The sequence below is a fragment of the Rhinopithecus roxellana genome, chromosome 8 (genome assembly GCF_007565055.1).
Source record: "Rhinopithecus roxellana isolate Shanxi Qingling chromosome 8, ASM756505v1, whole genome shotgun sequence".
Lineage (NCBI taxonomy): Eukaryota > Metazoa > Chordata > Mammalia > Primates > Cercopithecidae > Rhinopithecus > Rhinopithecus roxellana.
The window spans coordinates 344,733-358,093 of record NC_044556.1 but is presented as its reverse complement, the minus strand read 5'-3'; the positions used below and the strand labels follow the sequence as shown (position 1 = coordinate 358,093).

Genomic DNA, 13,361 nt, shown 5'->3' with positions numbered 1-13,361 from the left:
GTCGATTTGCACTATAAGAAGTGCTAAAGAAAGTTCTTTAGGCTGAAGGAAAATGATAATGGAGGGAAAACCACTCTTCAGAAAGAAATGAAGAGTATCAGAAATGGTACATATTGGGTAAAACTAAATGACTACTTTTTTCCTTTTTCTTTAAAATAACCACAATGGATTAATGCAAAAATTATAAGGGTCTTATGGAGTTTCTAATGTATTTAGATGTATGATATTCAGATGACGACTATAACATAAGACATGCTGGCTGCAAGGGTGGGTGGACAAACGGTTGCAATTTTCTACATTTTACATGAGATAATATAATACTAACCTCAAGTAGACTATGAAAAGTTAAAACTGTACACGGTATTTCCTAAGCAACCTCTAAACAATCATTAAAAGAGGTATGATTAAAATTAAAAAAGGCCAATAGATAGAATTCCAAAAAACATTCAAACAATCCAAAAGAAGGCAGGAAACAAAACATGGGATAAAAAGCAAGCAAATAATAAAATAGTAGACTTAAACCATATCAATAATTACATTAAATGTTAATGGACTAAACATTCCATTTACAAGGCAGGGACTTCTGACTGGATTAAAAAAAAAAGCAAGTCCCAACACTATGCTAGTTACAAAAGACACCTATCAGTTTTAAAGACCCAGGTAAGCTGAAAGTAAATGGTTGAAAAATGATATATCATATAGTGAATAACATGAGGAGAATGAAGTGATAAAACAGACTTCAAGACAAAGAACATCACCAGAGATCAAATGGGAACCTTTTATAATGATAAAAAGGTTGTTGTGTCAGAAAGACACAACAATCATAAACATCTATGCACCTGACAGAGCTTCAAAATACACAAAGCAAAACTTGATCAAATTAAAGTGCTGTATGAACAATTCCACAATCATAGGAGAATGTTTAACACCTCTCTCTCAGCCATTGGTAGAACTAAAAAAGGAACAAATAATGAAGACACACATAATCTGAATACTATCAGGAAGCTCAACCTCGCTGCCATTTGTAGAACATTACACCCAACAACTAGATACACATTGTTCTCAAGTGTACACGGTTTGTTCACCAACATAGGCCATAAACAGCAACCCTTGATAAATGTGAAGGTATTGAAAACATACAGAAAATGTTCTCTAATAACAAATTGAATTAAAAAATCAAGAATAATAGTATTATAATAGACCTAGGAGAAGAAGCCAAGTATCTGGAAATGAAACAACACACTTTTAAGTAATCCATGGGTAAACAGAATTCACAAGGGAAACTGGGAAACATCTCAAAACTGAATGGCAATGAAGAGACAAAGTACTCAAATATATGAAATACAGGTAAAGTAGTGCTTGAGGGAAATACGTTGCTGTAAATTTACACAGATGCTCCTTGACTTACCATGGGGTTACGTCCTGATAAACCCATTGTAAGTTGAAAATATCTTAAGTCGAAAATGTACTTAATATCCCAATAAACCCATCATAAAGCAAAAAAATCAGAAGTCGAACCAACATAAATCCAGACACTCCTTGACTTATGATGGGACTGCATCTCAATAAAACTATTGTAAAATCAAAAAACTGTAAGTTGAACCATCGTAACTCAGGAACCGCCTGTACTAGAAAATGAAGTCTAAAATCAATGAATGAAGGTTGGAGCTTAAGACATTAGAAGAGCAAGGTAAACCCCAAATAAACAGGAGTAAGGAAATGGAAAAAAATAGAAATAGAAAAGAGAAAATCAATGAAATAGAAAACAAGCAGTAGAGAAAAATGAAGCCAAAAATTGGTTATGGAGAAGGTCAATGAAATTGGTAAACAGATCACCTATACCAGGAATGCTACAGGTCTTAAGGACGTTAAAAAGGGGCCAATAAGAAAACACTGCAAATGAATCGTTGCCTTCAAAGAGCTCCAAGCGCTAAAGACCAAAAGGTCCACAGGGAGTGAAGGAGGTGGGCACCAGGGCAGCAGGAGCCCTGAGGAGGAGGGATAAGTGCTCGTCTCTGAGCAGGCCTTGGGCCTGGGTTGCAGCCTAGAAAACGGAAAAAGGCTATGAAGCAAGCTCACTCCATCATTAAAATCCTCTCCTCCATCACCAGAGATTGCTCTTTTTTGATTTGTTTTAAAATACAAGTTGACAGCTATTTAACCCAATCTCTTAGACATAATGTGCAAAACGCCCGGCGTCTGCCATGCCTGGGGATGGAAGCACAGGTGTGCTGGAGTCGGAAACTGGAGGGTCAGAGTTGGCTGATGCTCTCAGGAGACGACACCAGGCAAGGCAGTCGGGCTGAGACGCCTGCACTTACTCCTGCCGTGACAGGGGCACCCACCAAGGTGACTCTAAGGTCCCCACCAGTGCTGTGTGTTATAAGGACCGTGCGGGGTGGCCAGGTTCATGCGAGTATGTGGTGCTTGTTTGATTTAGTCTTTTTTGGGAGATGAAGAGGCAGTGGAGGCAGATGACTAGAGTTGAGGGGTGGGGATGGGGATAGAGGAATAAGAACTGTGGGTGACATCCTCCTTGCCCTGACGTGGGGCCACTGGACAGCTGACTGAACCTTGGGGCTCACAGGTGAGTCACTGCAGTGACTAGGCCAGACAGCTCCCTCACTCGGCAGGAATGAAATCAGCCTGGGATACCAGCTCCCAGAGAACAGGCACCAAGGCCCATACTCGTAGGCACCACGTACACTCCACGAAGGGAAGGAGGCCTTCGGGAAGTGCCACCCTCACACACACAGAGCAGGTGTGCGGCTCTCCCAGGCAACGTCCCACCCCACTCACCTTCGAAGGTAAGGAAGGGTTTTTCGTGAATGGGTCCGAGGTAAATGGGTCATTCTTTGTCTGTTTCTTGAAGAAGTCGTCGGTGGCAGAGCCACGGAATGGGTCACTTTCTTTGAAAGGGTCCCCTCCAAATGGATCTAGAAGGAAAAATGCCCCATGAGTAAACACTATACCGAGTGAAAGAACCAGGCATAAAAGGACGCACCACAGAACGATGCCCTTTACATGGAATTCTAGAAAGGGAAGAACACTAGTGACGGAAAACAGGGCAGTGGTGGCCAGGGCAGCCTGGTGACAGGGGGGAGGGTGACAGCAAACGGGCCTCAGGAATGACCGAAGTGTTCTCAAATCTCACACAACTGTGCATATTTGTTGAAACTCATCTTATTACATACTAAAATAGGTGAATTTTGTTCTGTGTACACTATACCACTCAATAAAATTGACTTTAAAAATAATAATATCCTGGCCAGGCATGGTGGCTCATGTCTGTAATCCCAACCCTCCAATCACTTTAGGAGGCCGAGATAGGAGGATTATTTGAGGCCAGGAGTTCAACACCAGCATGGGCAACACAGAGAGACCCCCGCTTGTAAAAATAAAAAAATAAAAAATTAGCCAGGTGTGGTGGCATGCGCCTGTAGCACCAGCTACTAAGGAGGCTGAGGCAGAAAGGCTGCTCGAGCCCAGAAGGTCAAGGCTGCAGTGAGCTATAATTGCACCACTGCACTCCAGCCTGGGCAACAGAATACAACCCTGTCTCTAAATAAATAAGTAATATATCCTGTAGGAGCTGGATACAATAATAATAATAATAAACAATGCAGGTAAATCCACAGAGACAGAAAATAGATTAGTGGGTGCCAGGGGTTGGGGGAGGGAACAGAGAGTGACTGCTGATGGGGATGGGGTCTCCTTTTGGGGGGATGAGAATGTTGTGGAACTAGGTGAAGGCAGATGATCATTGCACAACACTGTGAGTGTGCTCAATATCACTGAAATGGATGCTTTAAAATAGTGACTTTTAAGTTATATAAATTTCACCTGAAAAAAAATAAATTGGTCAGGCATGGTGGCTCACGCCTGTCATCCCAGCACTTTGGGAGACCAAGGCGGGCAGATCACCTGAGGACAAGAGTTCGAAATGAGCCTGGACAACATGGTGAAACCTCATCTCTACTAAAAATACAAAAATTAGCTGGGCATGGTGGAGGGCGCCTGTAGTCCTAGCTACTCAGGAGGCAGGGGTTGCAGTGAGCCAAGATCATACCACTGCACTCCAGCCTGGGTGGCAGAGCAAGACTCCGTCTCAAAAAATAAAATAAATAAATAAATTAGCAGGCAATGTGATCCCACCACACTCCAGGGTGGGGTGCAGGCAGTGACTGGACCTAGGGAGGGGAGCCACCTCCAGAAGGGAATGGGACCAAGGATGGGTGTAACATGGATGGACAGCCATCCTTCCCAGTTACATGGCTTCCATCCCCAGTGTGTGCAGACACAAGTCCCGCCACGTGCAACTTCTGAGCCAGGACTGGACAGAGTCTGAAGACTGGTCCAGGAAACACTGAACTTTACCTGTTGAAGTTGTCTGCTGTTCTGCAAAGGGGTCATTCTGGAACGGGTCGCCTGGGTGGGAGAGGAGAGAAATGCTTATTAGCTTTAGGGCACAGGACGCGGGCCGGGCCCTTGAACACAGCCACCCACCTGCCAGGCCTTTCATTGCCTTCTACTCCGCCAATGTAGGGAGAGAATGTTATTTCCTTCTCCTGCCCTCGATAGAAATAATGTTATTTCTATCCACCTGCCCTCGAAACCTTGGCAAACCAAAGAAGGGGACCTGGAGGAGGCAGCTGTTTCTGGCTGGAATGTTGAAAATGAGAAGGAAGGTCCTGGTGGCTGTCCCACCCAGGCTGGAGTAGGGAAGACACAGAGCGGGCTAGAATCCACTCCTCTCTTCCCACGCCGGGTTTCCTTTATCCCATCTGCCTGCCACCTCCCTGGGTAAGAGGACACAGGACCCTGGGCTGTCCCTCACTTCACCACCAGCCCTGCAGCAATGAGGCGGTGGTGCCCCTGGGCATCAGGGGCTGCTGGATTCGCCTCTCAGACCCAGCAGGCTTCAACTCCAAGCTGAAGCTCAAACTTCCACTGTCCTCTCCCCACCTCAGTGTTTTTCTCAGAAATGTACAGAGAGCCTTCCTCCTGGAAATACTGTTTTGCTCTGAAACATGGAGATAAATTAGGACATCTTGTTTCCGGAATCCTTATTCTTGACTCAGGTGTGGCTCTGGATAGACTCCTAAAATTATCTAGACCTTACGTTTATGTAGGAACCCATGGTTTGCCAGGTACTTTCATCATCATTACTAGCTCTGATTATTTTATCAACCCTGTGAGGTGAGCAAGGAGCAAATTTATTAACCTGCTGAGGGATGAGGAAATTTAAGTACTGAAGAGTTGAAGGGGACTGGCCAAGCTGCTTTCAAATGTGGGTCTTGTGGTGAGCTTGGAACGCTTCCCACTGTGTCTCGATGCCTTGGCTCTCTGGTTAACAGGGTGAGATAAGAAGCTTAAAAGGCGTTCCTGCCGGGCGCGGTGGCTCACACCTGTAATCCCAGCACTTTGTGGGGCTGAGGTGGCTGGATCACCTGAGGTCAAGAGTTTGGGACCAGCCTGGGCAACACGGTAAAACCCCGACTCTACTAAAAATACAAAAATTAGCCGGATGCGGTGATGCGCGCCTGTAATCCCAGCTACTCGGGAGGCTGAGGCAGGAGAATTGTTTGAAGCCAGGAGGCGGAGGTTGCAGTGAGCCGAGATTGTGCCACTGCACTCCAGCCTGGGTGACAGCGAGAGTTCGTCTCCAAACAAACAAACAAACAAACAAAAAAGGCGTTCCTTTCCCCCTCCGTTTCAGACTGTGGCATGTCCTTACTTTTCTAGCCCTTCAACCACTCTAAATATGACAGAAAACACACAATATTTCAATGAGAAAGTGGGTAGCAAGTGAGATACCTTTGAAGGGATCAGCTCCTTTAAATGGGTCAGATTTGAAGGGGTCTTCTGTCTGGAAAGGATCCGGATGCAGCTCTTGTGTGTTGTTGCTAAATAACAAGGCTTTATTTTTGAAAGGATCATCCTATAATTTTGTGAAGAAACAGGACAAGGATTTGATTATTTCTGAGTTAAAGCAAAGGACAGAATTCCATACTTAACTCACATTTCCACTTTGAGTAGCATGACCCTAAAAAGAATGATTCAGCCAGGCGTTCGAGACTGGCCTGGGCAACATAGCAAAATCCCATCTCTATAAAAACAAAAATTTAAAAATGTGGCCAGGCGCAGTGGCTCATGCCTATAATCCCAACACTCTGGGAGGCCAAAGTGGGCGGATCACCTGAGGTCAGGAGTTCAAGACCAGCCTGGCCAACATGGTGAAACCCTGTCTCTACTAAAAATACAAAAAATTAGCTGGGCAGGCACCTGTAATTGCAGCTACTTGGGAGGCTGAGGCAGGAGAACTGCTTGAACCCAGGAGGCAGAGGTTGCAGTGAGCTGAGATTGCGCCATTGCACTCCAGCCTGGGTGACAGAGTAAGTGAGATTCTGCCTCAAAAAAAAAAAAAAAGCCAGGTATGGTGGCATGTACCTATAGTCCCAGCTACTTGGGAGGCTGACTCATGAGATTGCTCGAACCCAGGAGGTGGAGGTTACAGTGAGCTATGATTGTGCCACTGCACTCCAGCCACAACAGTGCAAGACCCTGTATCTTTAAAAAAATAAATTAATTAAAGATCACTGAAGAAATACGAACTGGAGTGAATAATAATGTTCAATACTGGTTCATTGGTTGTGACAAATGTACTGTATGTGATGTGACTAACAGGAGGAACCGGGTGTGGGATATAGAGGAACTATGCACTATCTTTGCAGTTTTTCTTTTTCTGAAACAGGGTCTCACTCTGTTGTCCAGGTTGGAGTGCAGTTGCATGCTCATGGCTTACTCTAGCCTTGACCATTTGGGCTCAAGTGATCCTCCCACATTGGTCTCCTGAGTAGCCGGGACTACAGGCATGCACCACCAAGCCTGGCTAATTTTTATATTTTTTGTAGAAATGAAGTCTCTCACTATGTTGCCAGGGCTGGTTTTGAACTCGTGAGCTCAGCTGATCCTCCCACCTCAGCCTCCCAATGTGCTGGGATTATAGGCATGAGCCACCACACCTGGCCTATCTTTGCAATTTTTTCATAAATCTAAAAACTATTCTAAAATAAAAATTCATTAAAAAATCATTGAGTGGAAGCAACTTAAATGTCCATCGATGCATAAATGGATAAACAAAATGGAAAAACAAAATTTTTTTCTGAGTCAGAAAAAAATAATGAATTTGGAAATGTCATCAAGAAAACTGTAAAGAGCCACACAACAGAATCTGATCCAGCCTTCAAAAGGAAGCAAATTCTGACACATGCTCCAACATGGAAGAACCTTGAGGACAGGATGCTGAGTGAAATAACAGTCACAAAACGATGCACAAGGTATGAGTCCTCTTCTATGAGGACCCTAGAGCCATCACGTTCACAGTGACAAAGTAGAACAGTGGTTGCCAGGGGCTGTGGGTAGGGGGATGGGGAGTGGGTATTTCATGGGGATGAAAACGTTCTAGAGCTGGGTTCCACAACAATGTGAATATACCTAACACTACCGAACTGTACACTTAAAGACAGTGAAGATGGTCAAGTTTATGTCTTTTTTTTCTTTTTTGAGACAGAGTTTCACTCTTGTCACCTAGGCTGGAATGCAGTGGCACAATCTTGGTTCACTGCAACCTCCACCTCCCAGGTTCAAGTGATTCTCCTGCCTCAGCCTCCCGAGTAGCTGTGATTACAGGCGCACGCCACCATGCCCAGCTAATTTTTGTATTTTTAGTAGAGACGGGGTTTCACCATATTGGGCAGGCCAGTATTGAACTCCTGACTTCAAGTGATCCACCAGCCTCGGGCTCCCAAAGTGCTGGGATTACAGGTGTGAGCCACCACGCCCGGCCGTTTATGTCTATTTTACCTGAAATTTAAACAATATTTTTTTAACCACTGAGTCAGAAAAAAATAATACATTTGGAAATGCCATCAAGAAAACTGCAAAGAGTCACTCAACGACAGCAGCAGAGGCCTCATTTCAAAAGTATGACCTTCCTCAATCACCTTTTCTCGGTGAGTATGTACCTAGGTGGGTATTTGAGAAAATGGAGTTTTCATACCAAGAAACATGCTGGTTGTTTCTGTCCTATGAGGAAATGAGTACTCATGCAGTTAGAATTACTAGAGCATACACAACGCTTTGCATTTTTTTTTAAAGGTGTGTATTTCTAGAAACAAACAGGTTCATTTAAACAAGAAGAAAAAAATATTTACTTTTGAAGAGCACATTTTTGTAGTGGGCAGTAGCCTGAAAAGGGTGGGTTTGTCATACACGGGAACAATGCAGTTGGTTTAAATAAGGACTCTGTTTTAGTTAATAAAGACACACCCTCAGTGAAAACATGAATGTTTCACTGTGATATTAAAAAAACAGCACAACACCCTCACTGAATTTGGCACACACACTGGCATCCCTGCGTGGGGCTCACAAACCAGTCCAGTATTCCAACCGACCAAAACAAAATCATTAAAAAGCTGGGGCTTCCACGAAAATAGGGACAAATGGTTTGGGGCAATCACATCAAAGGTCCAAAAGAAAGTTTCCTAGCAAGGCTGCCACCACTCTGGGGCAGCCAACTTAAGGGTGCAGGACAATTCTGAGAGGTACAGAGTTAAGACAAGCCACTGGTCCAGGCTGTGAATGAGTGAATTAGTGTGAGTGCTTCTTCCTCAGCCCCCGCTTCGGGAGAATGCACCCACATCCCTGCCATCTGATGAACATGGAATGGTTTTTCTTACCTGGGAAACATTAGCTGGAGCCTCCGACCACAGGGTTTTCCCAAGGTGGGGAAACCAAGCCAGGTTCTTAGACAAGTTAAGTACAGATGTCCACAAGCACCGCAGCTGGAGACAGTGCTGACTGGACGTCAGGTGCTGACCACCACAAGACACACACGCCCAGCGAGCGTCTGATGGGGTTCTCGGATGCAGATAAAGATGGAGAAGTCCTACTCTAAGGAGGCCAGGAGGCCCACATGGAAAATCCACCTCTCACACTGCTCCATGGAAGGAGGAATGTATTTGTTCCAGAAGAAAGAGAGGGATCATGACCTGGATAAAGCAGTGAGTTAAGAATGCCAGCTTGACCTCAGAATGAAAGCTTCTATTTAGTTTGCTTGTTTTTAAAGGTAGGATCTCACTATGCTGCCCAGGCTGGAGGCCAATGGCTATTCACAGGTGCGATCCCACTACTGATCAGCCTGGGAGTTTTGACCTGCTCCGTTTCTGATCAGGGCAGGTTTACCTCTCCTTAGGCGACTGGTGTTCCCCTGCTCCCAGAAGGTACCATACTGATGACTAACTTAGTGTAGACACCCAATGAGCATAGCACACTACAGCCCAGAACTCCCAGGCTCAAGGATCCTCCTGCCTCAGCCTCCCAAGTAGCTGGGCCTACAGGCACTCGCCACCATGCCTGGCTCTGTTTAGTTTTTAATTGGCATTTATTTATAAGGTTTTTTTTTTTTCAGTGTTTTCAGTCATCACTTGGAAGACTGCCAAATAACAGTTAACAATGGCAGAAAAGAGACTTAAGGTTCTGGGAATGCGGGTTGCAAGCCCCCTGCAGACAGGCCTGCAATCCCTTTCTCAGGAGTCACTGGCCTGAAACCACAATCACTCCTTCCCCTTCTAAGGGGAAGCCTGAGACCCCAGCAGGATTCAGGAGGTCAGGGTAACTAAAGGTGGTTTTGATTCCACTGCACAGAATCAGAGTGGGAAATGGGATTTCCCTGTTACAAAGATACCATCAATTCTACCCCCTGCAGACCACCTACCAAGGAGAAAAGACCCATCTGCCAACTTGGGGGACACGAGTACAGCAGACAAAGGCCAGGATGAATGACATGGCCCTTCGCAGAGATGTAATACCTTGAACAAGTTCAGCAACCAGTGTGAAGTAGTGCCCTTCTTAGGAAATACACATGGTAACTCTGAAAGGGGGCTCAAGAAGCTTCTGTGACATTCCTGCCTTTAGAGGAGTGCTGGGCAGCAGGGGTGTGCTGGGCATCAGTTCTCAGAAAAAAGCCCTGGTTTAGAGCTTCTGCCAATTCCTGTGGTATAAACAGTCTCACCATGGTTGATTTCAAGTTTCCAAGCAACTAGCTCACAAGTTCCTGTTTTTTGTTTTTCGGGTTTTTTTTTTTTTTTAAGAGATTGAGTCTCGCTGTGTCACCCAGCCTGGAGTGCAGTGGCACACACCTGGCCTCAAGCAATCCTCCCACCTCAGCCTCCCAAAGGACTGGGATTACAGGTGTGAGCCACTGTGCCCGGCCAGTTTCTATTTAATAATCGGTTCTGGAAAGTCAATAAAAACTGGCTCCAGCATGCCACTGGGGCTGGATGCGACAGATGATCCAACCTTTCTTAATCTGTCCTCAGTAAGGCCTAAGTCTGGGATGACTTATTAGCTTCTCTCTACAAGTTGATTGGATGGTGAGCAAGAGGCCAATATTCTCATAATCAGATGAGAAACAAGAAATAAATATGGCTTTAAGAACCCTGACTTTGGCGGGGTGCCGTGGCTCACGCCTCTAATCCCAGCATTTGGGGAGGCCGAGGCGGGCGGATTGCCTGAGGTCGGGAGTTTGAGATCAGCCTGGGCAACACTGTGAAACCTCATCTCTACTAAAAACACAAAAATGAGCTGGGCGTGGTGGCACGTGCCTGTAATCTCTGCTAGCCTGTAATCTCTGCTACTTGGGAGGCTGAGGCAGGAGAATCACTTGGACCCAGGAGGCAGAGGTTGCAGTGAGCTGAGATCGTGCCACTGCACTCCAGTCTGGGAGACAGAGTAGAGACACTCAGTCTCAAAAAAAAAAAAACCTGACTTTTGAGATAAAGTCACACTGCGTGAGTTTCACATGGAATTTAGTAACTTGAGTAGAACTTGTCCAAACACAGGAAGTTTCAGGATGTACCACTGTGGATACACCATTCTCAGGGACTTAAAATCCCCAACTTCAACCCACAAGGGAGAACTAAGACACCTCTCCCTCGGCTCTGAAGCAGTCTTGAAGTGTTCAGAAGTAAACAAAAATCTCTCTTCCACGTATTTATTAAGAAATAGAAACAAGTCAGAAAAATGCTTTAAAAACTGTATTTGTACAACAAGATAAAGACAGTTTTTCTTTCGGACGCGGGTTGCAAATTTCCATGTAACATATCTTATATCTACATTCCCAAAGTAATTGTCTCTCATGTAACCTTTGCCCTGCCCAAAAGATGAACAAAAATAACAAGAAAGGTAAAAATCTGTCTTTGGAGTTGGGGGAATCACTGGCCTCTTGCAAACTGCCACTTCACTGCCAACTTTCATTCAAGAAAACCGGTTTCTAAAAACCTGCAAAAGGGACGTTTAAGAGGAAGCTGTTCCCTGAACGAAGACTGAGCAGGACAAGCCAAAAGCAGCGCCAGGGGACAATGCCAGATGGGGAAAGTAGGAGCCGGGTTGTGAGGCGGAAACACACACGCCAAGAACAGCCAGGGAGCAAAGCGAGGAGTTCTGGCTTCTCGTAATTCATGAAGGATGAATGCTCATCGTTTCAATTTAGACGATAAAGCTGAAGATGATGGGCCCGGGGGCGGCTATGGAAGCCACCTCATTACGAGTCCACGAGAAAAGAGAGTATGGGAGGAAAGAGGGAGGCAGTACACCCAGTGTGGGCCAGACACAAGAGACAGATGAGCTCGCCAGCAGTGCCTTCCCAGCAGCCCAGGGGATGCGTGTGCTTCCCCATAAATCCTTGGGACTGAGGACTCGGCTGCTGAGAAGAGAAACAAGTCAAGCATTGAACATAAAGAGGCACGTGTGGTGTTTAGAGAGCATGAGCGCTCACTCTTATTCCAGGGAGGAAGAGGAATCCATGACAAACACAGACCCAGGAGCAGAAGGGCTCCAGGGAGGAGCCCTGGGAGAGAGGGTGGCAGCATGGAGACAGCTGCTGGAGGCACCAGAGCACCAAGGAAACATCCAGACCCGCGCGGCCCAGCCCGTCCACTCCCGCAACAGCACTAAGACGAAACGGGAAGCCGCATGTCCCCAGGTTCAAGGCTGCAGGGGCAGACACTGGCGTGAACAGGGGGGATGTGACCACCTAAGGAAAAGATCACACCTGTCTTGGTATCAGGGGCTCGAGATCTCTCAAAAATCTAGGGGGCCGACAGTCCCCTGCCCCAGGCCTGATGACAACTCTAAGGTCATGAGATGGGAGTAAAGTGCAGAGGTTTTTAAACATAATCAAAATTTCAGGAGAGGCCAATTCTTAGTTGAAACAGGAACACCCTGGGAGGGCTACTTGCCATTATTTCCTCATCTTTAGCAACACATTTGCTTTTCAAGGTGCTCCTTGTGGAAACACACATATACATACACACATACCCCTCAGATGTCCCCTGCCCCCGATCAGTAGAATGTGGGGTTTCCACAATGAGTAGAAACTGATCCAATTTTGGTGAAGTTTGAGAAGCCCTCTGAATTTGGGTGGTTGGCCCAGTGTAATGCTTCCGCAGAGATGAAGGGCTTTCAAAACAGGTTTTGAAAGAATCCTGGCCTATCTTGGACTTTGTTCTGGAAGCCAGGATTCAGCATGGCCACCTGTGCCAGGCTGCGAGGCTTGGTGTGAACGCACAAAGTGGCAGCAAAAACAAGAGACAGCCGCCTGCACTTGGATGGAACCAGCGTTGGACATGAACAGATCTGGCGGGTGGGATGTTTTGCTGTCACACCCGGGGACCAGAGCCCCGTACTGTAATACATTTATTCAACCTTTACCATGGCTCCAAAACCGCCCCTCTCTGCCAGGGAGATGCCTTCGCTCAGGTCGGCCAGGTCGGTCAGGCTGGCGCCATGGGCTCCATCGAGCACCTGGTCATACTGCTCCAGGCTCCTGTGGGCCTCCTGGCGGCTTTCGTGCAGCTGGGAAAGTTTGCTCCTTGCCTGTGCAACAAAGACATCATCAGCATTAAACAGGGTCAGGAAAACATGTCAGGAAAGACTTTTTTTTTTTAAGACACAGGGTCTCACTGTCACCCAGACTGGCGTGCAGTGGAGTGATCATAGCTCACTGTAGCCTTGAGCTCCTGGGCTCAGAAACTCCTCCTGCCTTAGCCTCCTGAGTAGTTGGGACTACAGGCGCACATCACCACCTATATTTTTGGGCAACATACGGAGGCCCCATGTCTACAAAAAATGTATTTTTTTGTAGAGATGGGGTCTCACTATGTTGCCCAGTCTGGTCTTGAACTCCTGGCCTCAAGTGATCCTCCTGCCTCAGCCTCCTAAAGTGCTGGGATGACAGGTGTAAGGCACTGCACTGAGCAAAGCAAGATATCTTTGCTCCTGACACCCAACTACAAATT

The 13,361-nt window shown here is 46.1% G+C and overlaps 1 protein-coding gene across 16 annotated transcripts in view; it reads right to left on the bottom strand.

Annotated features, from left to right (window-relative positions):
• EPS15L1 (epidermal growth factor receptor pathway substrate 15 like 1) overlaps positions 1-13,361 on the bottom strand; it is a 119,788-nt gene that overhangs the window by 34,874 nt on the left and 71,553 nt on the right. For all 16 annotated transcript variants that reach the window (XR_747795.2, XR_004058779.1, XM_030935898.1 and 13 more), the window contains 4 exons: positions 12,775-12,939; positions 5,818-5,941; positions 4,378-4,428; positions 2,800-2,936 (listed from right to left, as the gene is read on the bottom strand). Coding sequence is in view for 14 of the 16 variants with exons in the window: in XM_030935898.1 (XP_030791758.1) it covers positions 2,800-2,936; positions 4,378-4,428; positions 5,818-5,941; positions 12,775-12,939 (477 nt within the window). In the remaining 2 variants the exon portion in view is untranslated. The remainder of the gene's footprint in view (positions 1-2,799; positions 2,937-4,377; positions 4,429-5,817; positions 5,942-12,774; positions 12,940-13,361) is intronic.